The sequence below is a fragment of the Montipora capricornis genome, chromosome 2 (genome assembly GCF_036669925.1).
Source record: "Montipora capricornis isolate CH-2021 chromosome 2, ASM3666992v2, whole genome shotgun sequence".
In the NCBI taxonomy this organism is placed as follows: Eukaryota; Metazoa; Cnidaria; class Anthozoa; order Scleractinia; family Acroporidae; genus Montipora; species Montipora capricornis.
The window spans coordinates 2,366,306-2,391,305 of record NC_090884.1 but is presented as its reverse complement, the minus strand read 5'-3'; the positions used below and the strand labels follow the sequence as shown (position 1 = coordinate 2,391,305).

Genomic DNA, 25,000 nt, shown 5'->3' with positions numbered 1-25,000 from the left:
TTTTTAATGGAGAAAAGATACTTAGCGATGTAAATGTGATTGTGTGAAGACAAGTTAAAAGGGAAAAAAGCTCACTTCAGGTTGCCGTGCGCGTCTCAACAACGCGCGTGCTTAAATGGTTGGTGGAGCAAAATTTAAACGCTTTTAAACTCATTCATCATACGCGCGCCGGTGGCTCAGTTGGTTGAACCAACACTCAGAGTCTTAAAATAACTGAGGAGAAAGTACTGCCTTTGCAATTTCATCTTCAAATAGTTAGACTTTCAAGTCTTCTCGGATAAGGACTATAAGCCCCGTGTCACAAATATCTTCCATGTTCATAAGTTCCCTGTAGGACGTCAAAGGCCCCACACACTATTCTATTATGGACACAAAGAACGATACAAAAGAAAAAATGGACCTTAACTCTAAAACCAATAGAGCTGCGTCCCAAAGGAATCCAATGAAATTCGATGTTGTAAAGAGCTGCGTCCTATCTCGGGTGGGGTGGGACTATTCGAGAAGAGTGGGGGATGAAGTTCCCGGTGTTGTGGTTGTCCTTTGTGATTGTATGGGTGGGTGGGTGGGTGGGAATAGCAGGTCTACATCAGCTGAATAGCTTCCAAAACCTCAACCTGCTCAGACAAGTAAATAACAAACAAACAAAACAAACATCGATTCATCGATGTTTCAAAACGATTTTCAACATCACTATTCAGCAAAATCGAAGCCGGTTGCCCGCGGGACTTAAAACTACACTTACGTCCCGTATTTCATCGTTTTTTCAAGACAACAAAGGGTAAAGTTATTCTAAGTCTTCAGGAATTAAAAGACCTTTTGAGAAACGCAGGGGACTGTGGCATCTCAAAGAGACCTAACAGTTTCGACGTTTTCAAGAAAGGGATTCCAGTTCTCAGTACACAACGTTTAGCCTGAAATGAGGGAATTAAAAAGAGGAAAGAAATGATGATGACGATGATGATTATAAACTCACTCGATGCGACAATTACACCATTAGACCACCAGGTCTGAATAGAGGCTGCCTTAGCAGCTCGCAGACATGTCGGTTTAACCATTGTATACTTTCTTAAGCAATCCGACTTCTCATATTGTTCTCACCTTGAAGCCCGCACAGGCTTGTCCGTCAGTAAAAAACTTCTTCTTTCTGTTTTGTCTATGGCCATGGTCTTGATTATTTCGAAAGCATTTTCTTATTTTCTTCCCTTTGTGTAATCTCATAGATTTCATTAATAGGATTGATATTTTCCCAGGAAGCTCCATTTACTCGAAAGTGGTTTTCAGGGAGTTCCTGCATTCGATCGAATTGAAATTTAGAAAATTTGGTTTTTGAGGAGAAGGGAAAACCGGGGGATCCAGAGAAAAACCTCTCGGAGCAGAGAAAAGAACCAACAACAAACTTAACCCACACGTGACCACGAGTCCGGAATCGAAAACAGGCAACATTGGCTGGAGGCCAGTAAAATCACCGCCAAAAATGCAAATTGACACTTATAGATTTTACTCTGTCTAACGCCAGACGATTTTACTCGTCAATGGGGGAGCCCTCGGCAGTGAAAGGGCTAAGCCATCCCTGCCTGATTTTTTGGTCATGATAGCACTGCCTTCAATGCAACTTTTAGTAAGTAGTTAGGAATTCTCACACGCGTCATTATAAGTTTATGTTCAGCTCGATGCACGTTATTGTAGTCAATATAAGTGACAAGTTACAAATAATTGTACTTCTGCATTTTTCTTCTTTGCTTCAGTTTACTAGCACAACCTTCGAGTTGTCGCGTGAGCTGCTTTTCTTTCTCTTTTCTTTTCTTCCATCAAACAGACGGAAGTACTCAGCCGAACCGCGAAAAAGCCCCGTCTTCACAATGCCTTGAAGTTTTTTTAGTTTTGATCAGTAGATGGTAAGCTGAATGAATACCATACATGTACTTGTGGGATGTGGTTATTGAAAAAAAATACACTCTTAAAACCACTTGAGCGCGCCGGACTAGTGTCTTTAAATCTGCCTACTGTAATTACAACTTATTCTAATCTTGAGGCCTGAACTACGAAAGCGCAGCTGGACAAGATGGGGTCGAAAGCATACATAAAGAGCCTCTGGTAGACTGTATAAAGCCCGTAAAGCTCATGGAGTAGCGGTGGTTCTGCCCGATCTGAAAACCCGTTCGCCCGAAACGAAAGTCCACACGCCCGAACTGAGAACAAAACAGATTGTGTGTCACGTATTGTAGTCAAAATAAGATTACCTGGTCTGTATATGAATAAGGGTAACTTTAAATTTGGTTTACTCTTAGTTCTGTTATTACCGGTGCGTATCGGGTGGACGACCTTTCATTGCGGACGAACGGGTTCTCCTCGGGCAAACTGGCTTCGGGTGAATAGGCTATCGGCCGAAACGACCAAATAGGAATTCATTTGTTTTAAATATCTTTTAGTTTTCACTTATCCTTTTGTTAAGAAAGACATAATTAAGATTTACGTAGAAGTTACTCATCACTTAAAGTTCAGTATGTTCTGTGTCTAGATGCTCCTTATCTAGACTATTTGCTGAACCTTCGTTAAGCTTCATGTTTGCTTCCGACATCGTGGGATCTAAACTGTTGAAATCTTCTTCTTCTTCCTCCTCCTCCTCCTCCTCTTCTTCCTCTTCCATCACGCCACCAAGTACTCGCCCAATGGCAATATAATTTAAATCATACACCTCCTCAGCAGTAATATATCCATCTTTGTTTGCGTCAACTTCTTGAAAATTCTGGCAAGAAAAAGCGAACAACCGGGTTGGTTTAAGCGCGTATCGCCATCCTGAAGTCGTTTGGCGGTTATCATCCAGGCAGTTCGCCTCCCACTAAGATTAGATTCCATCACTAATTCTACCCCTCCTAACACCATCCTATAACCAAAGAATTACCTTTCCCCTTGCCAAAACCCAAAACCTTAGCAAACATCAAAGTCAAGATTCTTTATTTAAACACGATCAATATTAACGCAACTACATGTTTGTGGGGTCGTGTGCTAAAAATTCAGTACAGGAAAAAACTTGTACCTACCTTTGTTGAAAACATTGGCTATATACACAAAAGGGATGTCATTTTTTAGTAGTTAAGGACGGTGCCTACTATTTTTATTGCGCATACGTTCTGTGCATGTCGACATACTCGGGTTTCCTATGGGTGATGTTTATTAATACAGGGATTTTTTTGCGCAGTTTAAAACTACGCAGAGGAAGTAGAACTTAGAAAGTGATCTTGGTATCCAAAAAGAAATTGGGGGGCAACCATGCATTTTTCAGAGATAATTTAAGCTTCAATTTGGAAAAGAACGCCGTACATTGCTTTGTATTTTAAAGCTCTTTACAAGTACTGTTGATTAATTATCTTTGAAAAATGCGTGGGTACCCCCAATTTTCTTTTTGAATTTACATAACACTTCTTGAGATCTGCTGATCCGTATATTCAGTAAACGCACAAAAATGTCTTTGAATTAGTAGGCACCGTCCTTAATGTTAACGAAATATCTTAGACAAGTAGAGGACAGTATCATGACTGAGAAGAAACTAACTGCCTTAGTACTGTACTTTATAGACACTAGATCAAGAGAAAGGAGTTATCCGTGAGAGCTTTCACTCTATTTTCGAGTGAAAGGGCATCAAAAGGTTCCACAGGATCTAAAGGATTCTGATCTCTGTACCAGAGAGTTCATGAATCTGACTGAACTGTCATCATGCTATTCATCTACTTTGTAATCGCACCTCGACAAACATGCTCCGCTAATGACGAAGACTGTTTAGTACACAGCGTGTACAGTGGTTCAATAGCGGGATCAAGAATGCAGTAAGAGCTAGGAGGAAGGCCGAAAGGAAATGCCGGCGAAAGTCGATGTCCCAACATGACTTTCTTGCTTTTAACCTGCCATATGTATCGAAGTTAACTGAGAAGGCGGCAGCTGTTTAGCTGACTGTCCATACGACAGCAAATGATTTTCATCTCAAGCCACAGTCCGCATACAGAGCACCACAGCACTGAATTGGCCTCGCTCAAGGTGGAACAAGACATCGTGATAAATACGGAAGCAGCGCAAAATGTTACACTGCTAGTACTCAGTCCTGGATCTCAGCGCGGCCTTTGATACTTTGATACTGTGCAGTACAAGGTTCTCCTTGATCGCATGCAAGCCAAGATCGGGGTAGTTGACAAAGCGCTGGATTGGTCCACGTCTTATCTTGCGGATAGATCACAGCGTGTTGTTGTGAACGGTGGACTCTCTCCCATCTTTCCACTCAAGCACAGATTCCCACAAGGCAGGCGTTTGGGTCCCCATCTGTTCATGATCTACACCAGCAAGCTGTTTGACATCATTGAAAGACACCTCTCCCGTGTCCAAAGGTCACACAAATGGACCTCTCATTCACCCCTAGCACATCAGGTGATGACGAGGCTGCTCTCAACGCCAAGCGCAGCTGCGTAGATGACCTTCGTTACAGGATGATCAGTGATCATGCACCTCAAGCTGAACGATGAGAAGGCTGAGTTCTTATTCATAGGTTCGAGGCAGCAGCTTGCAAAGGTTAACCTCAACATCATCCAAGTTGGCAATTATGTAAAACACGCACAGCCATGTGTTAGAAACCTGGGTTCGTGGTTGGATGCCACTCTCAGTATGTCCACGCACATTACTAAAGTATGTGCTGCAGCGTTTTGTTACTTACATAACATCAGCCGCATCAGTCCGTTGTTAAGTACAGAAGACACAATAACTCTAGTTCACGCGTTCATCACCTCGCGGCTAGATTATTGTGACAGTCTGCTGTGTGGTCTGCCTGCTAGAAAGCTTAACGAGATACAACGCGTCTTCAGTGCAGCAGCAGCAAGACTGGTTTGCTGTGCGCCTCGCCATTCCCGCATAACCCTATTCTTATTCTATCTTCACTGGCTTCCAGTGAAACAGCGGATTCAGTTTTAAAATCTTCTTTTCACCTGCAAAGCGATAAATGGTGTCACACCGCCATACCTCAGTGAGATGGTCACAGTTAAGGAACGTGAACTGGTGCTTACAACTTCCGCTCCTCCAATGGTACACTACTCGCGCTGCATCCACGAAAGGCCATCGTTTTTACATTTGTCAGTTTTTTTATGATCTTGCAATGCGCGCTTGATCATTGCAAGGAAAGCGCACAATATAAGTATTAAGTATTACTATAAAACTCACAAACGTAACGGGTTCCAGAAATAAGGTTCTTATTGTAGATTTGACATGAATTTTTTTCTATTTTTCTTTGCATTGCTTCTGAAAATTCTTTGATTCCGAGTGAAATGGCAATTTTTGGAAGAAACGTAGTAAAGGAGAGAGGCCCTCAAAACACTTATGTCCAAAATGCCCCTAATTAGGTGCGATCCAACAAGAAGTGTCTTTTTAAGTCTTCTTTAGCATTTGCTTCCTGTTTCCAACAATAATGTTAGGGTAAGAGCTAACGTTCTTTTAGGTTGGGGCAAATTCAGCAGTTTACCAGAGTTTAGTGGAAACTTTATTTATGACAAGTGATGTTGAAGTTGGGCAGAGCGAGCCAGGGGACACTTCGTGCATTGAGCTTACTTTTTTCCCAAGCCTCTCGCTCCCAGATTTCGCGCGGCCATTTTCTTCTTGCTTCTTGTCTTGTAGCCTGCGTAGGCGATAGGGTAAAGGGGGGAGGGGGGGGGGGTGGGTAAAGGGGGAGGAGGCGTTCCCTTTCCCTCTCTCCCCTGACTTCCCTGTCGTTTTCTTCCCGAATTCTCTCCCTGCCCCTCTCCCCTTAAACGCCTGCTACTAGTCTAGTGAGATTAGTTCCTATGATAAGGTGTGTGTGGCAAGTGATTGGACAAGCTAATAAAGAAAATGATCTCTCGCTACAACCCAGATAGTTACATGTATGATACACTCAGTCCACTAACCTGCTTCAATGTTTCTTCTGAAAATGGCCTGCCAGGGAGAGCAACCTCTGTCTAATACGAACAACAACAACAAAAAATCAAAATTCTACGCAATTTCAGAAGTTGACCACCCTCTGGATGTCGGTTTAAGACACAAGCTCGATTCTCTAGATAACACAGATTAGGCTGAGATTTAAGGATAAAACTTAGGGATAGAAGGTCAGAATGATGTTTAGGTTGGAGTGTCACTGTTGGGTAACAGAGTGAGTGTCACTGTTGGGTAAACCTGACACAGGCTGACACTGTACATTCCTTGCACATGGCATTTCTTTTTTAATCATGTGCAACACATTTTTCACTATATAATGAGATCCAACTTTTCATTATGTAATGAGATCCGACTCTAGTTTCACGAATTTGAAAAAGATGAGTAAGTCGTCGAAACTTCATTCTAACCTGTTATCGCTGAGTTTCATTCCTAGTAATTAATGTTTATCTAAAACCTCTCTTATTAGAAGTTACTGGAACACAAACTGGGGCATTATTTTTAAGCAAAATTCTCGGATCAATTACATATACTGCCTTAAAACAATTACAACATTCAAACCTGCATTAGCTCTATCCACCTCTCCAAGTCAGCTGGTTGTCCACCTAGAGCTTGTAAACACCCTTGTCTGCCAATATATAATATATAGAGAAAGAAGACCATACATTATTTCTTGCACGCATCAAAGATTTTGCAAAGTGAGCTTTATCAAAAAGCCACTCACGCTGCAAGACATTCTAAGCATAATATTGTATAGTAATCTTATTATACAGAAAAACTGTTGATTTAAGACTACAATTGTACAATTCCTACTAGTTTCCTTCAGTGTGTGGTTTTTAAAACTGAAACACAGCAATAAACTTTCTTTAAGTTGCACGTAAGCAGATTATGGGTCTCTGAATTCACACAGTCAATTCAAAACTTTAAACATTAACGTTTTGACATCACGTTTTCCCTTCTCAGGATGACGGCATTAGGTCACATAACCACACCTCTGGCCGACGGAGAAAAGTTGCGCCCACCTAGCAGCCTTGGTTGCAGTTATTCAAATAGATAAGAGAAGCTCAGTACATTGTACATCAAAGGGTAATGATATACAATCAGGTAATGGTAGAGAATCAGATCCATCAACATGTCAGGCATGATTCAGGTCATCACGGCAAGCAACTGTTGGGCAACAGTCTAATGACACACTTGTAAGCCAATCCACTGATGGGATTGGATATATTATCATTTGTCCTTTTCACATGAAATACACATATAAACAATTATTTACCTTATAATTAAAGTATGTACCTTATCGTCTCCATAGGATGAAATTCAAAGAGATTAAGTGGTATCAACTCTTGGTCTTTGTAAGGGCTCTCTTCACAATCGGTATAGTTGAAGATAGTGAGATGTGCCCACCAAATATTAACAGCCAGATTACGTGTTCCATATGAACGTACTTGATGAATCCATCTGAAAACACAAGAGGTAAAAATCTAAGCGTTAATCATGTTATAGCATGTATAGTGTAGCTTGTGCTTTAAACATGAAATAATAATAATTATTATTATTATTATAAAACAACACTGTATAACAAGTAATTCTGTACACTACTTTGTAACATCCAACATATGTAAGATTCCTCTACATCAGCCACATAAGAAGCTACTCAGATTTATTGACTCTGCACAAAAAAAATCAGAAATTGGGATAGGGCCTCTCAGTGTCTTCATTCTTCATCGCCTATTGGTTTTACTGGGACTAGCTCAGATATCTTTCTCCTTATGGTTTCAATGTCCATTAGTACTTTGATTCTGCATACATTACCTTGTACTACCTCTAACCCTTTCAGTCTCTCTCAGAACATCATTGATTATTATCATTTTCATTATCATCATAAGTATCATTATTATCACCAATTTGGCAACCTACCTTGCAGGTATAAAAAGACAATCCCCTGCTTCCATTAAAACCTTGTAATAAGGAATAGTCTGGAGCCCTGGAAATTTATACATGTCAACGCTATCCACATCAACAGATGAGAACCCACCATCCAGTCTGTCAATATGTGCCTGATGAAAATGAGACTGAAAAAAGGAAAAAAGGAATGTGTTCAAACTAATATTGCCCACAAATGGCAAACTGCATTCCAGAATAAAAATCAGCGATAAAAAGTTGTTGAGTGACGTTTCAATGACTCCATGATATCACTATCAAGCTAATTAAACACAACAGTTGAAAGATGCAAGCATAGTCCACATCTACAAGAGGAAAGGAAACCACCAGTCTTGTGAAAACCACCGAGATATTTCCCTCCTGTCCATAGCTGAGAAGATTTTGGCTGGCATCCTCCTCAGTCGTCTTCAGTCATTAAATATAGAATCATTTTAATTTTCAAAGTACTCGTGTTAGTCTACAAAGGTCTGAACGGTTTAGCTCCTGCTTATATTTCTGAACTTTTACATCATCATACCAGTTCTCGTTCACTACATTCTTCTTCATGAAGACTCATGAGCATCCCAAAGACATCTCTGAAGACATATGGAGACAGAGCTTTTTCGGCTGCTTGTCCAAAACTGTGGAATAAACTACCCTTATCAATTTGATAATCAGACACTTTAAAAGCTTTTAAAAAGGACTTGAAGACTCATTTGTTTAAAATTGCTTTTGGTCAACAATCATAGTTTAAATTTTCTTTTTAATCATTAATCGATTTCTTTTTTTCAAAATTTGTAATTTTTTAATAATATTATACAGTAGATATTATACAGCGCTATGAAGAATTAGTTGATTTAGCGCTATATAAATGTTTATAAAAATTAATATTATTATTATTATTATTATTATTATTATTATTATTGTAATTATTCCATCTCCTTTAACTTTATGCCGATTTACAACACAATAGCCAAGCCCATTCCTTGGGCCTAGGGCTAAAATGAGGTAGAAGTCTATCTTACTTGATGGAGAGTGTCTTTCTTAGGATGCGAGATGTTCCTAGCAGTGCAATCTTCTGTAGTTCAATAATTTTGATGTTACCCGGGATTTGTTTGGTGTATTTCTCCAAGCCTTTTTTATTAGTCCCAGCGCTCCAATCACAACTGGGATTGTTGTGGCCTTCATCCCCCACATTCGCTCAATTCTGACTTATTGATGTTTCTTTGGCTATTTCATACCTTTGGAGGATGCTTTCTTTCATGACATTCACTGTCTCATCCTGTGCATCTATGTTCAGCTGTTCTTGCATATGCGATTCAGTTTGTTTGTCATTTTCCCGGTTGTTATTATCCCGGTTCTTTTTATACCTGGTTTCTTATTTCTTGTTTCTTATTTCTTTCTTCTTCTTCTTCTTCTTCTTCTTCTTCTTCTTCTTCTTCTTCTTCTTCTTCTTCTTCTTCTTCTTCTTCTTCCTCTTCTTCCTCTTCTTCTTCTTCTTCTTCTTCTTCTTCTTCTTCTTCTTCTTATTATTATTATTATTACAAGATTGTTTGACAGTTTCATGACGGCATGATGGTGAAAATACTGGATAACGGAGATGAGTTAGAAGCCTTCCCAGTGACCAAAGGTGTGAAGCAAGGCTGTGCTCTTGCCTCTACAGTGTTCAGTATGGTCTTTTCAGCCATGCTGACAGATGCTCTACATGACTGCCAGGATTGTATTCCTGTCAGATACAGGACTGACGGTGGACGCTTCACCCTGAGGCACCTGCAAGCTGTGCCAAAGGAGAAGGAGACTGTCATCAGGAACTTCTTGTTTGCTGATAACTGCACATTCAATGCCAACAAAGAGCAGAAGATGCTGCATGAAATGGACTGCTTTTGGAGAGCCCGTGACAAATTCGGTCTCACCATCAGCACCAAAAAGGTTAGAGCCATGCACCAGTCTGCGCCTGGGAAACCCTACCAGGAACCACACATCACATTAAGGGCCCACTGACGTATTTTTTGGGGTGCGTTGCTAAGGATGTAATAGTTAAGTAATTTGAGAAAATTTGGCATTATTTTGGTCACTTTCCAACTTTTGTAAGCGAATGACCCTAAATATGATGTCATCATACCACGCCCATGGTCACGTGACCAATAAAAGAAAACTCTAAATTTGTCTCCGTGTTACGCAATTTGGGTATTTAATCGATGGTTTGATAATTGGTATTCGTTTTTGCATCCAGCCAAGCATGGTTTTCTTTTTATTTTGAAAAATGTTCTTTTTAGAGACATAAACGATACTGAAATATCCATAACTTTTTCAAAAAAGATGATTTTAAAAAATCAATGCTTAGCTATATTTTGTGTTTGGGGGTGAAACGCGCCATGTAAAAAAACAATTAATTCAATTTAAAACCGCCGGAAATTTAGCTTTTTTCTCAAACCGGAAGTCAGTTCGTTTACGCATGCGCAGTTGATCTGAGAACGAGTGCGAGGAAGGGCGAGGAAAAATCTTCGATGGAAACAACAGTTTATGCGGTGACTTTTGCTTGTGAGTGGGTTTTCTTGTCAGCTCATGATATGATGACGTCAGTTACCGGAAGTAACATTTCACTTCCTTAGCAATGCGCGAAAAATCCGTCTGTGGGCCCTTAAAGGGGCAGAGCCTTCAGGCAGTGGACAACTTCACCTATCTGGGCAGTACACTCTCGCGAGAGGTGAACATTGATGTTGAAGTCAAGAACAGGATTGCCAAAGCCAGCACTGCCTTGGGAGACTGTCAGACCGTTTAGGAGTGAAGAGGCCTCAGCCAGTAACCACCAAGCTGAAGGTGTACCGTGCATTGGTACTCACCACCCTCCTCTATGCCAGTGAGACCTTGACTGTCTAAAGCAGGCACACCAAACACCTGCAGGCAGACTCCTCCATATCAAATGGCAAGAAGTTCCCAGATACGGAGGTCCTGGAATGGGCGAACATCCTCAGCATCTACACTCTCCCACAGAAAAGTTAAGCCCAGATGGACTGGACACATCACCAGAATGCCTGACAGTCAACTGCCAAAGCAGCTGCTGTATGGAGAACTGTTCCAAGGCAAGTGCTCTGTTAGGGGGCAGAAGAAACACTTTAAAGACTGCCTCAAAGTGTCCCTCAAAGCCCTGGACATCAATCTAAGCACTTGGGAATCTCTTCCAGACGATTGTTCAGCTTGGAAAAGCAAGATCACCACTGGAGCCCATATGTTAGTACCAGATGAACCACAGAGACTCAGAGAAAACGCGCTGTGCGTAAGGCGTGAGCCACCTCCACTTCCATTTCAGAGTCATCCAACAAAGTGTGTCCCACACGTGGAAGAGCTTCCAGGCCTGCATTGGCCTCATTAGCCACCTACGGCCCACACTCACAGATCCTCATCCTAAAGACAAAGTCATGGTCCTCATCGAATACGATGGACAAACATTATTATTATGTATTAAATTAATACTAGATTTCATCGACTTAGTCATTTTATTAGCTTGAGGATGATCACATGTACATGCAGTCATCGAAAGGTCGCTCAACAACTTTGATGCTGATTTTTTTCTGTTATTAAATGTTTCAACAAACCTCATAGTACTTGAAAAGTGCATTTCGCTGGAAATAATCAAAAGTACATACACGTACAGGTACATACATACAGCACCTACTTTCCAAATAATAGAGTGTACAATTATTTTGTGCTATATGCTGCTAAAAAAACTCACCTTGTTAATCATAAGTAATTCTTTTGTTCCATCAAAAAGACAGTTGATGTTATCCACAGAATCAAAGTGGAGAACAGACTTGGTTCCACCACTGCTAAACCAAACCACTGCATCTTGAAGAACATTGGTATACCCACCACAGCTCAAGCTTTTTAATAAAGAATATTCCCCTAAAAGAAACAAAGAAAACAAAATGACAGTAGGAAATATGTTGTACATTTAGGAATCCTTGAGATATCAAAAATACCACCAGGCTCTTGTGACCCAGGAATATCACTATTGACCCAAAGGGCACCACTAACGCAAATCCTATGTGTTTGTATGACAGTCTTTCTGCAAAAGACAAAACAAGAACACGGGAAGAAACAAGACCAGTCAAGGTGATTTGGTCTTCAACATCACACACCATTGCTCTCTGTCCTCCAAAAGCTGTTGTCAATTGCTAGGATCAATATTTAGATGTTTCATGTCCTGTTTGATGACATCCTTGAAACAAAGGAAAGGTCATCCGATTGCGCGTGATCCCGTGGTCAGCTCGCCAAACAGGATGTCTCTAGGAAGGCAGGCGTTTGGCAACCGATACACATGGCCAAGTCATCTGAGCTGGCAGGATATCAGAATGTGCGCCATTAAATTGCTCGCATCCTACTCTCTCAAGGATGCGTGACAGAATATATCAACAGGTGACAAGAGCAGGTTGGGACAGGTTATCATGAGTGAGTCCTGAAAAAGCCATATGCCTATGGAACTGCTCAAGCAGATTGTTTATAGCAACAAATTTCTTACAGTTGTCTTTGTGTTACTGATCTGAAAATGAGTGACAGCAGGTAAACCTGATGAAAGCAGATGAACTTTTTGATAATGATCTTTCATGATCACTGACTAAAAACACCATTAATTAATAAATTCAAGGTTGAGCAAGGACAAAGAAAATCATGAAGAAAACCAAGACTCTTAGCTCATCATATTAAAATTATGATAAAACTCTCAGTGACTGCACTTAAGGTCACACTAGATGGGAAAATACTTGGTTCTCAGTAAAGGCGTTAACAGACTGACCTCACTGTGTTCAGTCTCTACCCCACGACCTTGCACCAAATATTTTTCACTCCAGCCCTCAGTCTCAAAGTACACATTAATTAACCCTTTCACCCCCGTGGGGTTCCCCATTGACGAGTAAAATCGTCTGGTGTTAGACAGAGTAAAATCTATAAGTGGTACTCTTGGGAGTGAAAGGGTTAAGAAAAAGCTATAGCATTCTAAAAAAAAAACATTTACCAGTACTCTCTTTATTACACACCTTGCAGCCAACGTTAAGGAAAACAACTTAGGCGCGGTACATTGCTCATTAATTCGATCCATATTACAGTATGGATCAGTTGCTTTTGCGCATCTCCCTAATTACCTATCTAACACTTTGGAAGGAATTCAAAAGAGAGCTTTGTCGATCATATACCCTGAATCTTCCTATGCCTATGATGTTGCGCTAGAAAGATCCAATTTAACTACATTGGTTTCCCGACGAGCCGATGCTTGTTGTAGGTTCATTGACAGCATCCAACCCAATAACCCACTTTATAATATTGTAAAACATAACTATGCTGTGAGGCTGGATAAGCCATATAATCTGCGACATAAAAGTGAGGTGAAAGTCCCATACAACACAATTCATTGTAGGAATTTCGTCACTTATAAATATTCGTAGTATGTACTTAGTAATTAATCAAAATTCGATATATTTTATATAAGCATAGTACAACTGTAATAATTTTGTTTATTATAATATATGCAGCTGTTCTTGACCACAACCTGTAATTCAGTCTTGACTGCGAGAGGTTGAAATAAACAAATCATTATTATAACATACCAGTATCTATTTCACACACACACAAAAGGACTTTTCTAACTGTTAAGATAAACCTGAGTGGTGCAAAAAATTTGTTTTAGGCTCTGACCCATAAAAACACTTTAAGTGACCTTCCCTTGACATTTGACCTTTCCACATTGACATAATGTATACATACAAGCCCCTTATTGGAAAATTACTTAGGAAAACAAGTTGTACATTTTCTTGGCTTATTTTACACTCTATCTATTGGTCAATTTTTAAAAGCAATTTCTCTCATTTGATTGGTTCGTTTCATCCTTTATAATTCAGTTGAATTTAGTAGGCTGCTGGCACTTCCTGACTTGGCCCTGTAGACCCTTAAGTTCAGAAAAATTATTGTTGTTGCCAAGGAAGTTTATGTTGAATAACAAGAAAGAAAATTAAAGACGACTGAAGTCACTGCCAAACAAGACTTCAGTATCTTGTTAAAACTGAAAACTACCTTGCATTTTAAGCGGCAGAGACTCCACCATGTAAATGTCTTCATCTTTGTAACGCCTGATAAATTCCTGTAGCTTGAAATGAAAGGTTGCCATTGATCTGTTCTCCTTTTTGCCCTCTTCAACATCAATTCCTTCCTCTCCAAATTCCCCACTTAAAACAATAAAATGAACATTATAGTTGTATTTAGGCCTGAGCTAAAAAGTGTTATTTTCCTCTCTGGCTCTTCTAAAAGTAGTACATCAATGGAAAACTGTCATGTTGTTACCTTTACCAGTTAACACATTTCTAGGATTGTTAACAAGTTTAATTTAAAGGGCAGCAAAACAAAACAACAGCTCTCTAGTCAAATATACATGTATGCCAACTTGAACTTCCTCCTGAAACCAGGCACCAAGCATTTTGTCTAAAGACTTTTACTAAGCGATCGGATATATGATAACTTGAAGTACATGACACTTCTTTTTCAAATTAGGTTCATTAGCTGGGAATCTAACAGGTGAACCTGGGAGTGCTCTTCCGCGTTTTTCCATTAAGAAAATAAAAGTGCATTTAGGAGATAAGGTTGACTTGGATGCGGATGTAAGATCTCGTAAATAAACGGAAACATACATATACACCACCTAAATTAAAGAATGACTTTTGAAAGTCTCAAAGGATGCGTTCGACTGACCGTATTCCGGAATAAGAATACATGGAATAGAAGTTGGAAATCCTTCGTTTTTACGGATATTCACATTAAAATTATCAAACATCTTCAAAAATGCTATTTTAAACATATCTTTATTATTCTTGTTGCTTCAAAACGCCAGACATGCCGTTTTGAATCATCACTCCATATATTTTTATTCCAGAATAGGGTCAATCGCAAGCATCCAAAGTTGAAGCCCGAAGTTGGCTTTTAATTTATGCGTTAAAAAACACTTGGTAGACAAAACAATCAAAAGACTTAAGGTTAGTTATTATTAATTTACAAGCTTAATGAAGCTTGAGCTTTCTTAAACTGAAAACTATCAAGATAAACCTTGCATTGGATACCAGCTTAGCAATGCATGGTTTGATACCAGCTTCTTTCATATTCACCTTACCTCAAATAATCGTCTGTCCATTGAGAATAAGCCTGCATTTTCTTTGCAGCTCCTTTAAAAAGTAGGGGTTCTCCGGGAAGGGCATTTTGCTCGAAGAAATCCTTGGCACAAGGAACGACATCCGTACTTGCTATCACACCTTCAGGAGGTTGGTGGGATCCTAAAGGATGCAAATGCCCTGGTGGATGTTTACACTCGAGAGAAGATAATACCCAAGAAAAGACGACAACAACAACCGTCCTCATACTTCTTTGAAAACAGGTTGTTTCCTGAAGTTCATTACATTATACAATGTAAATCTTTTCCGAGAACAGATCGACCGGAAAGACAACAAATCATACTAGTCGATGAACTATCGATTAGACTACGTTGATGACGTCAAACCATAAACAGATGACATCGGTTCTATAGCAACTTCAACCTGAGTTCGCTGCGAAGCTTTGCAAGAAGATGATTTTATGTCGAGATAAAGAGGTATTTGACCTCTTCATTGGCACTAATAGACTATGAATTATCCATTCAAAACTGGACATCGAATGAATATCAGATCACAAAGCTGCAAGTGGACGTCTTCCCGCAATTTCCTATTTTGCATCGTTGCCGGTTGTTTGTCTTGGAGTTGTTGGAATTCAGCTGTTTTCGTGAGATCTTAGGACCCTTAATTAACACACCATAGATAAAGATAGCAAAATGATGGCGACGCGAAATCCGAAGGTGGTCCCGAAGAGAAAGGTCTCGAAACCTCAAGCGCGGGAATCAACTCTTTCCAAGGATCAAGGTATGTATGTGTGTGGTCAACTGATCAACTCAGCAGGGCCGTAGCCAGTATAAGGCAAACCGAGGCACTTGCCTCAGTCATTTTTTCGTGATTCTTTAAAATAAAGATTGATTCCAGTGTTTTCTTTAAAATGTACTCATCCGACACCTAAAATACCTACGAAGAGAATTTAACCATGGACATTTGCCTCAGTCATAATTTTTCCTGGCTTCGGCCTTGCTTAGTAAACTGAGACTCCTTGGAATCGAAGTTTGACGTTTTGCTCTCGTACTTGCAGATTTCTTAGCTGTTAACATTTTATAAGGCTTTCTTTTGCGTACCTCCTCTGCATCTTGATCGAAAAAAGTTGAATTTGACGTTGGATAGGCTGACAACAATTCTGCTGAAAGCTACAATAGCTAATGAAGTTTAAAAAAGCTACATGGTAAAGTCAGCTTACAAGCCAAGTGGCCCATCAGGCCGGAGCTTACGCCCAGTTTCTGTAGCATGAAGCGACTGGGAGTATTTCTATTCCCCTTGGATGGGATGCTAGTCCATTGCAGGGTTACCCCCAGCATTAAATTCGCCGGTACCCATTTATACACCTGGGTGGAGGGAGGCACCGAGGGAGTAAAGTGTCTTGCACAAGAACACAACACAATGTCCACGGCCAGGACCCGAACCCAGACCATTCGTTCCAGAGTCGAGCACACTAACCATGAGATCACCGTGCTTCCCTTAAAAAAGCTACATGACTTTCGATTAATTGTGTGGTTTTTATGGGAAAATTCGTTACTATGTTCTTATCATAACTTTGGAAAAGTTGCCTGAACTCTGTAGGAGGTTGACTTACAAGTGTTAGAACTCGAAGTACTTTGAATGTAAGTTTAAAATATGAAATGATAATATACCAGTCAAAGTGATGCTACAACATCCCCCCCCCCCCCCCTGGGGCATATCCCGGGAATTTGACTTTCCTGCCTGGGGGGAGGGAATTTGATCATCTTAGTCTTCCTGGGGGCAGGGCATTTTCTCACCACTCATAGGGGGTGGGGAATTTGATCGCTAGCCTCGATTTCGTGTCACCTTTCCACATGGGCTGATAAATCATGGCGGAGACAAACTTGGATGCATTCAAAGGTAAAGATTCAGTATTTGTGGCTGATTGGTTGAAAAGCAAAGGCCCACACAAACTTTGTTCTGTATTTGAAGGTATTAAGAACTAATTCAATTTATATTACTTTGAATATGTAAATACACTGTATATTAAATTGTATTTACAATGATTCCATACAATACCGATGTCGCCGGATACGCTTTACAGAGGTCAGTTGCGTTGACCGACCCGGTGTATTTATGTAGAATAAAATACATTTGCGATGATTTATATGTAGGTGTATAAATAATGAAATGAATGTATGGAATGTTGCATGAAACTCTGTAAAACCAATGCAATCAGTTTATAAAAATCTGGTAATTTTCCCGAAGGGTGAGGGCATTTGATCACCTGAAATGGACCTATGATGAGGCATTTAAACAGCTTTTTGGCCCAGGGAGGGGAGCATTTGAATGAAAAATTTCCAAAAATTCAAATGCCCGGGTGGGGGATGGGGGGGGGGGGGATTGTTGAAGCTTTAATTTGACTGGTACATAAGCTTAATAAGTATTGTTGACATGCATCACACCCAAACAACCAACCACCAATGGCACAATCTTTGTCAGCACCAAATGTATAGTGTATCTTGCTGATTTCCTTTGCCAGAGGAGATAAGTTGATTTTCTCATCCTCTTTGGTCACCACCTTCTTTAATTCCAGAAATCAACAAACGTCAACTAAATCTGGAAAATAGACTACTTTGATGACAGGGCCATTTTGAATTATAGTGTTCCAATAGCTATTATGGGAAGCTCAGGGGACAAATTCATATTAAATTTATATTTTGCTCGATGAACATCTCATAATATCTTTTTAAACAATCAAAATGAAAATGGCCAGCATATGGTCAAAGTGGTCTATTATGTTCCATCTTCTGTGTAGGCTCGATTTCCGTCACTCATTCAAGTTTGGGTATCTTCCCTGAGAAGAGACGCCTGGACATGTGAGTGATAGATTGTGTCTGTGACCTAAATTTAAAATGTAATTTATGTGCAAAGTTAAAGTTGCAGGGAAATGGCATTAGACATCCCAAAACATTGATTTTAACAGAAATAGTAAGTATGTAACAAATTGCTCAAAACATCTGTGCAAAGTTTCCAGATGATGCGAGCTTGAGTTTCAGTGGTTAAATGATCAATTATGTAAGTTTGAATTCAACCAGCGAATCATCAACAAAATCTTTGACCAGTTCAGCTCTCTGAGTCAACCTCATCGGCCCTTTGTTCTGCTACCAATGAACTCAGCATTAACTTTAATTGATCTTGGAGGAATTTTACTTGCACTCACGTAGGGAAGCCTGAGGAGAAATTGCATTAGCAATGGATTTGAAAGCCGTATTTTGCCCTTGGCACCAACTGGTCAAATTTTGAAGTTTCCAAACTCAGGTGGTAGAAAATGACACAGTAGTATTCTCCAGCTTTTCAAACACTTTCTGTTGTCTTAATCTTGGATGTTTTCCACCTTAAAAGCACTGTAAACAATTTAACCTTGAACAGACCTGGTCAAAGAATACATTATCAGCCACAATTTGAGCCAAAAAATATAATTTATGCCCGCTCAATTTGTGGACATGTAGCAATAAAGGTATAGTAAGCAATACAGTGTTAACCCCTTGACTGCTAGGAGTGGAGTAGACTTTACTCTGTCTTATGCCAGACAATTTTACTTTGCAATGGGGGGTGGTCCAGGGAAGTTCAGGTATCAATGGGTTAAGTATACATTAATTCATTGATTGCTTCATCTGTTTTCAGCATGGACTGATACTGATGATACAGAGGGTACTAAAGAATCAGGAAAATCATCAGATCAAACATACAATGATACATCTACTGAGCTCACTATGAAAGGAAGTTTAATTTCTGTCCAGGAAGCTGATGAATCTAATAGGGCTGAATATGACGATGAAATGAATCAGTCAGTTACAAATGGAATACATGATGCTCAACAGACTACAGACACCGAAGTTCCTCAAACAACAGACACCGAAGGAGTGAATGGAACAGAGACAGACTCTCTAGGAAGTATAGATAGCGGAACACGAAGAAGAATCAAACGGAACACAGTTGTTCCTACTGACATGGAAGATAGTGGCCGCCAGACTGATCCAGAAGTGGAATCTAAAAAAGGTGCAATGATTGCTCTGATTTAATCCTTTAACATTACTGTCTGTGTAACATTTGTGAAAAGGATTGGATTGTAATGAAGACCACATCAGGACCTTTTGTAATTTCCGTATTAAACAATATTATTAATGCACGTCATTTGGGTGGAGACACAGGGTACGGTTAAAGATTTAAACTAATCATTGCTGGTCACCTTTCCCTCTGTTAAGATGCTTGGAGTGTTGCTGAGACTGATGCTGATGTGGAGTCTAATGCTGCTTCAAGTCGCCCAAGTTCAGCTCATCACAGAGGAAGGCAGCGTCCTGTCACTGCATTGACTCGACAATTGGTCCCTGCTGAACCAATACCAAGACCAATGACAGCACCAGCCATTGATTACCACTCTCAACCAAGGCCTGGAACAAGCAGCAGTTCACGACCTAAATCATCAGGTTCACGTCCAAGATCAAGAGCTGAAGAAGAATCTTCTGTGCCTTCTTCTCCACTCGCAATTACAAATGGGGTGAGTTGGTGTTTGATTTTAAGACTAACTACAAAGTTACAAGTGGGTTGCCTGTACATGTATATGATGTTGGAATAATAAACAAATTTGTATGAGTAATCCTACTCATTACCATCCACTCGGGACTATTTTCAGTATATATTTTTTATTTTAATTTTTAGTTTATTTTAATAGAACAGATACTAGACTACATGTATAAACACTACACTGTGCTATATACAATACACTACAGCTGTATTTACAATACTTTACTTAGTCACTACACTTCATTAGCTGCTAACAACACAACTTTGTGTCGCAAGCTACTTACAAAATCATCTTACCGGTACTTAACTGAACGTTTACAACACATAAATTATTTAGAATGTTTTGTAAATCTTTTAATTTGCTTTCAAGATTTAGCCTATCAGAGACATCTTGGTTGTAAAAAAAATGAATTCCTAACCCTTGGCTGGAATTGGCCATCAGAACCCGAGCGGAGTATCGCTGCAGTCGGTCCAACTGCCTAGCCACGTGGCTTCTGTCCTTGTTTTGTTTAGCTCCAACCCTGAGCAATTTTTAAATAGATTTAATATTTCAAGTAAGAAGTGGATGGAAATTAGATCCCTTAAGAACAGGGTTGTGTCATCGGCATATAACATAATCTTAACTTCTTTATCACCGATTTTGATTCCTTTGATTCCTTCCGTGGACGAAAAGCAAGCCAGATAAGGGAAAACGTTGTTATACTCCGTGATTTAACATGAGAAAAGGTGATGCAAAGCCGTCGTTGATGACGCAGCTTGATGTATCAGTATACGGTGTACAAACCCATCTTTTAAAGTCTTCTTTGAAACTGAAAACATTTTGTACTTTGGTGAGGTAGTCCCATTCAACTGAGTCAAACGCCTTTTTAAAATTGACTAAGACTGCGATACCAGGTGGTTTTTTTGACTTTGTATTTAGTCATGACATTTGTAAAAAATCTAACGTTTTCACCTACATGTATATATCTTTTTTAACATAACCAGTTTGATTCTCGTGAATTGCTTCATGAAAGACTTTTTCCACTCGGTGTGCCAGAGCCTTGGAAGCTATTCAAGTAAAGTAAAGTAAAGTAAAGCAACCATATTTAACGTCGATAACTCGTAACAGTAATTCAACTGACAAACCTGAGGTCGACAGTGCGCTCATTTTACTCCCCCCTCTCCATCAGTGCTCCGTTTTACGGGTATTTAAAGCTACTTAGCTACACGGAAAGGAAAGAAGTCGAAACAAGGATGCGAGATCCGGGAATCGAACTCAGGACCTCTTGCACCAAGGCCACGCACTAACCAACTGTGCCATCCTTGCTATTTTGTAGTTGGTGTTAAGTTAAGGAAACTGGATGTAAATTATTGAGTGTGTCAGTGGGCTTTCCCTTCTTTGGAAGTAGGGTAATGATGCCTCTCTTTTGACTGATCGGCAATTCACCCTTGTCAAAGGCATACCATAAAGACTCGTGTATAAGCCGCACCCCCAACTTTCAAGCATGATTTTGCAAAAAAATAAGAACTCCAAAAAGCACTCTTGTAAAAAAAAAGTTGGTCCTTTGTTCACACGTGTATTTGCAGCGATATTCATAAGTTAATAATTCTCAAAGTACCTTTTAAAAGTCGTAAATGACATTGTAAGCAGCTGTGTGGAGGAATGGAGATTCCATGCCAGTTAGAGTTTAACTGCACAAACAAAGTGCAAATGAAACGCTGGAAAGAACTACTTGCAAGCAAGATTCGGGTGTAGAACCTGAAGATGCAAACAAACGGCTCCTTTTGGAGCCACCACTTCTAACCACCGAAAGCAGTGATCAACAACAGGTTTCGTTATGTTTGATCTTAAGTTACTGAAGGTTTTCAGTTCAATTTGTGACCCCTACAAGCAAGTTTACTCCCTGTGAAAGCAATGGTCTCGTGTATAAGCCGCACCCGCGACATTTGCCCCAAAACTTAAACAAAAAGGTGCTGCTTATACACGAGTCTTTACGGTAGTTAATGCTTGCTACGGCATCTTCAGTGGTATTTTTCCAGAAAGATTTATAGAATTCCAGATTGAAGCCATCTGAACCTGGAGATTTGCGACTTTCCATTTCAGCGAGGGCTTTGCCGCATTTTTCTATCGAGATGCGACCTTTTCATTTTCCCCACCTTTTCAAGTTCAAGTTCAAGTTTATTTTGAAAAATGACAGATACATGTAACTTTTACATGTACAATGAACAATACACGAGTATAGCAATGCTAATCGGGGCGTGTTGTGTAATGGCGTATGTGGCACTACATGCTCATTCTAAAACAAGCACCTATATATAACATGGAGTTCTATTATTATCTTAAGATCTTTGTTGGAAAACTTACAAAACTACATTTAGGCTATTAAAGGACGAGTGGTATGCCAGTGTTTTCTCTAGTAAGTTGATATAATAAATAAGTTTGACTTATTTTCATATTATTCTCCTGCTTCTGTTGATATCCTTTTGGCTTTTAGTTGTTGCAGTCCTTTTTAAAGGACCCTTCTCAAAATTACTCACTAAAGTTTCATGTCTAAGAAAACTTGATCTAGTTTTTTTATTTTATTTTGATGTGAATTTCAATAGGAAGTAGTTCCTTGGGAAGAACCTTCTCCATATTCCAGTGAAGGAATACAAGACAGAGGTAAGGAAGTATAGAATGAACAATATTTTACATAATAATAATTTATTGCAGTGTCCTGTATGTAGATCCTTTTTCTACACATTCATCTCCAATTCCTTTTTCTTTATGTATTTTAAGACCCTGAATAAAATTTCAAGATCCTATTCAAAATTAAATATTTTAAGAACCCTTGTCCTCCTCTTCAGAGTAACCGTCCTGATTTGGATCCTGATCTTATTGAACCTAACCTAATCCAAATTATGTTGCAAGATAAACTGTCTTTCTTGAGAATTTCAAATTGGTGGGTAATTTTAAAAGGCTGAGAATAGACCATTTTACAGTTGTAGCTAAGTTACCTGGCCTAAGAATGGAAGCGAGGCTGTCGGTGACCCTGTTTTGATACAAACCTCCGTGCTTTTGTAATGTTAATATGGACTAATTAGAATTACAACAACACAATTTACATGATAAAAGCAGTGGGGGCTGCATCAATGCAAGGTCACCGGCAGCCTCGCAGCCATTCATAGGCTAGGTCCCTATTATGAGCAAAAAACTGTAAAATGGCCTATAGACCTCTTTACAGTTGTGTGCTTAGTTACCTGGCCTTTAAATGAAAGTGAGGCTGGTGTTGACCTTGGTGTGATACAAACCTCCATCCTTTTCTTAAGTTAATGATATTGTTGTCATGCTAATTAGTAAGAATTTACATAAGAAATGCAGTGAGGTTTCTATCAAAACAAGTTCAACTCCAGCCTCACCTTCATTCATAGGCCAGGTAACTAAGCACACAACTGTAAAATGGACTATTGAGTAGTGATTCATATCAGGCACTAGGGGATGTCTGAAAGTAGCTTAAAGTTTAGTCGGTAGTGCCGACCTGCTAAGAAAGGATCTTAAAGGATCCTCAGTAGCCTAAGGATTAATAACAAGCCTTGTCTTACGTTAAATTTATTATTTTTGCAGAAAGTTCATCAAGTCGCAGCAGTGGACTCTTGGCTCCCCCTCAGTTGCAGGGAGAACAAAATGCGTACATTCCATATATCTATGCCAAAGAGTGTATTCAAAGAGTAAGAGTTGATTGTTTATCCTAAGTACAACAGTTTACTGTGCATGTACATGTACCCTGTCATGAGACAGGTCTCACTCAACATACTGCACTCTGAATAGTCTCTGTGGTACTCATGACTGCCCTTTATTTTATTAAGGTGATGGATGATATGAAAAAGATGAAAAGTAATCATGTGAAAGTGATAGATCGGATTCAGGACCAGTACAAATCAGTTGAGGATGACATTCAGGTACTACTTACTATTAAGAATGTTAAACTCTTATATTGTACACATGAAGGTATTGATACAGTAGTTGTAATCTAAAATGCAATCTCCGGATTCAACTCACTAAATGCCCTAATGATTTGACTTGGTCTGATGCAGTTGATGGTAAATTTCATTTCTTTCCAGGCAAAATTCAACACATTTGTACTGAATCTGCGAAATGAATATTCCAACAAAGTATCCACTTTTCGTCAAGTGATTACCATCCATCGTGAAGATACGCTGCGTTCTACCTCATATTGGGAAGATACTGTCAAGGTACGTTGGTTTGGTTTTTAACAATAATTGTTATTATCAGCAGATATTTAATGTGAAGTGAATTATATTGCATATCTTGAATATTGTTTTTCTTCAGAGTCTCCAAGCTAAGAACCAATCATTACTTCAAGAGAAACGTCAAATTCTTGTCAAGAACAGAGAAGAGTTTACTCAACTTGAGCAAGAGAAGGTAACAGCAATTATTGTACATGCAGTGGCGCTTATCTCCAGTTTCTGTAGCATGAAGTGACTAGGAGTATTTCTACTCCCCCCTGGATGGGATGCTAGTCCATCGCAGGGTTACCCCCAGCATTAAATTTGCCGGTACCCATTCATACACCTGGGTGGAGAGAGGCACCGTGAGAGTAAAGTGTCTTGCCCAAGAACACAACACAATGTCCCCGGCCAGGACCCGAACCCAGACCACTCAATCCGGAGTCGAGCACACTGACCATGAGGCCACCGCACCTCCCGTATTACAGTTGTAACATTGTATTAAGTTTTGGTAATAAGATTTCCTTGTTTAAAATTTGTTCAGCCATTTTCTCCCATATTTGGCGCTTTTTGCTAAAATCTGTATTTGGGTAATTAATATAAAACTTAGAACCGGTTTCTAGAATTATTAATTTTGTTTTACACCGCTGCAAGTAACACATTGTTGGTTATTAGTAGCCAGAGAGCCACTTGGTATCTAGGGTCAAGTACAGTTTCATTTCAAGGATTAAAAGTAGATACCTATTGCAGGTAACAGCAATAAAAGACTTAACCAGAATGTTGGATGAAAGACATGCCAAGTACACATTATGTAAGTTAAAGTGAAATCATGTTAATGCAGTCTTTTCTAAATGTTACTGTTAAGTATTAGGTTATTGACTTGAAATTTCGTAATTAGTAGCTAACCTATATCATGCTGGTATTTCTAGCCCATATACCTCTTATATGTTCACTTTTGACTTGAGGGAGCTGCCTGAATTAGATCATTAGTGTGACTATTTGTATGAGGCAGAGTTGCTGTTAAAGTTGTTTAACTTCTAAGGAGTGAAAAACAGCTTTCAGAGCTTAAGCTTTCATTAAAGACTGTTTCCACTCAAGTGTTAAAACTAGTTTTGGGATTGTTGTTTTAATTTGCATTAAGTATAGTCAATACAATGTAGGTTAGTACTAAAATGTTCTCAGCCAGTCATAGGCCAAATTTTTTGTCACTTGCC

The 25,000-nt window shown here is 39.5% G+C and overlaps 2 protein-coding genes across 2 annotated transcripts in view; one reads left to right on the top strand and one right to left on the bottom strand.

Annotated features, from left to right (window-relative positions):
- Positions 1–1,710: 1,710 nt before the first annotated feature.
- On the bottom strand, positions 1,711–15,344 carry LOC138038430 (tRNA wybutosine-synthesizing protein 5-like). Its single transcript, XM_068884290.1, has 8 exons — positions 15,017–15,344; positions 13,930–14,081; positions 11,600–11,769; positions 7,864–8,018; positions 7,240–7,404; positions 6,505–6,571; positions 5,919–5,969; positions 1,711–2,746 (listed from the first exon to the last, which is right to left on the bottom strand). Exons 1-8 carry the CDS (start codon positions 15,259–15,261, stop codon positions 2,492–2,494), a joined length of 1,260 nt encoding a protein of 419 aa, XP_068740391.1. The 5' UTR covers positions 15,262–15,344; the 3' UTR covers positions 1,711–2,491.
- A 35-nt stretch (positions 15,345–15,379) lies between these two features.
- Positions 15,380–25,000, top strand: part of LOC138038429 (uncharacterized) — a 33,769-nt gene continuing 24,148 nt past the window's right edge. The window contains exons 1-9 of the mRNA XM_068884289.1: positions 15,380–15,794; positions 18,681–19,055; positions 19,262–19,554; positions 22,164–22,221; positions 23,164–23,267; positions 23,406–23,498; positions 23,661–23,792; positions 23,890–23,982; positions 24,537–24,597. Coding sequence (XP_068740390.1) covers positions 15,707–15,794; positions 18,681–19,055; positions 19,262–19,554; positions 22,164–22,221; positions 23,164–23,267; positions 23,406–23,498; positions 23,661–23,792; positions 23,890–23,982; positions 24,537–24,597 — 1,297 coding nt within the window. The 5' untranslated portion in view covers positions 15,380–15,706. The remainder of the gene's footprint in view (positions 15,795–18,680; positions 19,056–19,261; positions 19,555–22,163; positions 22,222–23,163; positions 23,268–23,405; positions 23,499–23,660; positions 23,793–23,889; positions 23,983–24,536; positions 24,598–25,000) is intronic.

What these genes read in the sequence shown, in the direction of transcription:
- LOC138038430 (XM_068884290.1), bottom strand. Translation starts at nt 15,261, where the DNA reads ATGAGGACGGTTGTTGTTGTCGTCTTTTCTTGGGTATTATCTTCTCTC. An exon ending in GGTGGATAGAGCTAATGCAG is followed by an intron (nt 5,970 to 6,504) that starts GTTTGAATGTTG and finishes TGTTCGTATTAG; the next exon opens with ACAGAGGTTGCTCTCCCTGG. An exon ending in CAGAAGAAACATTGAAGCAG is followed by an intron (nt 2,747 to 5,918) that starts GTTAGTGGACTG and finishes TTTTCTTGCCAG; the next exon opens with AATTTTCAAGAAGTTGACGC.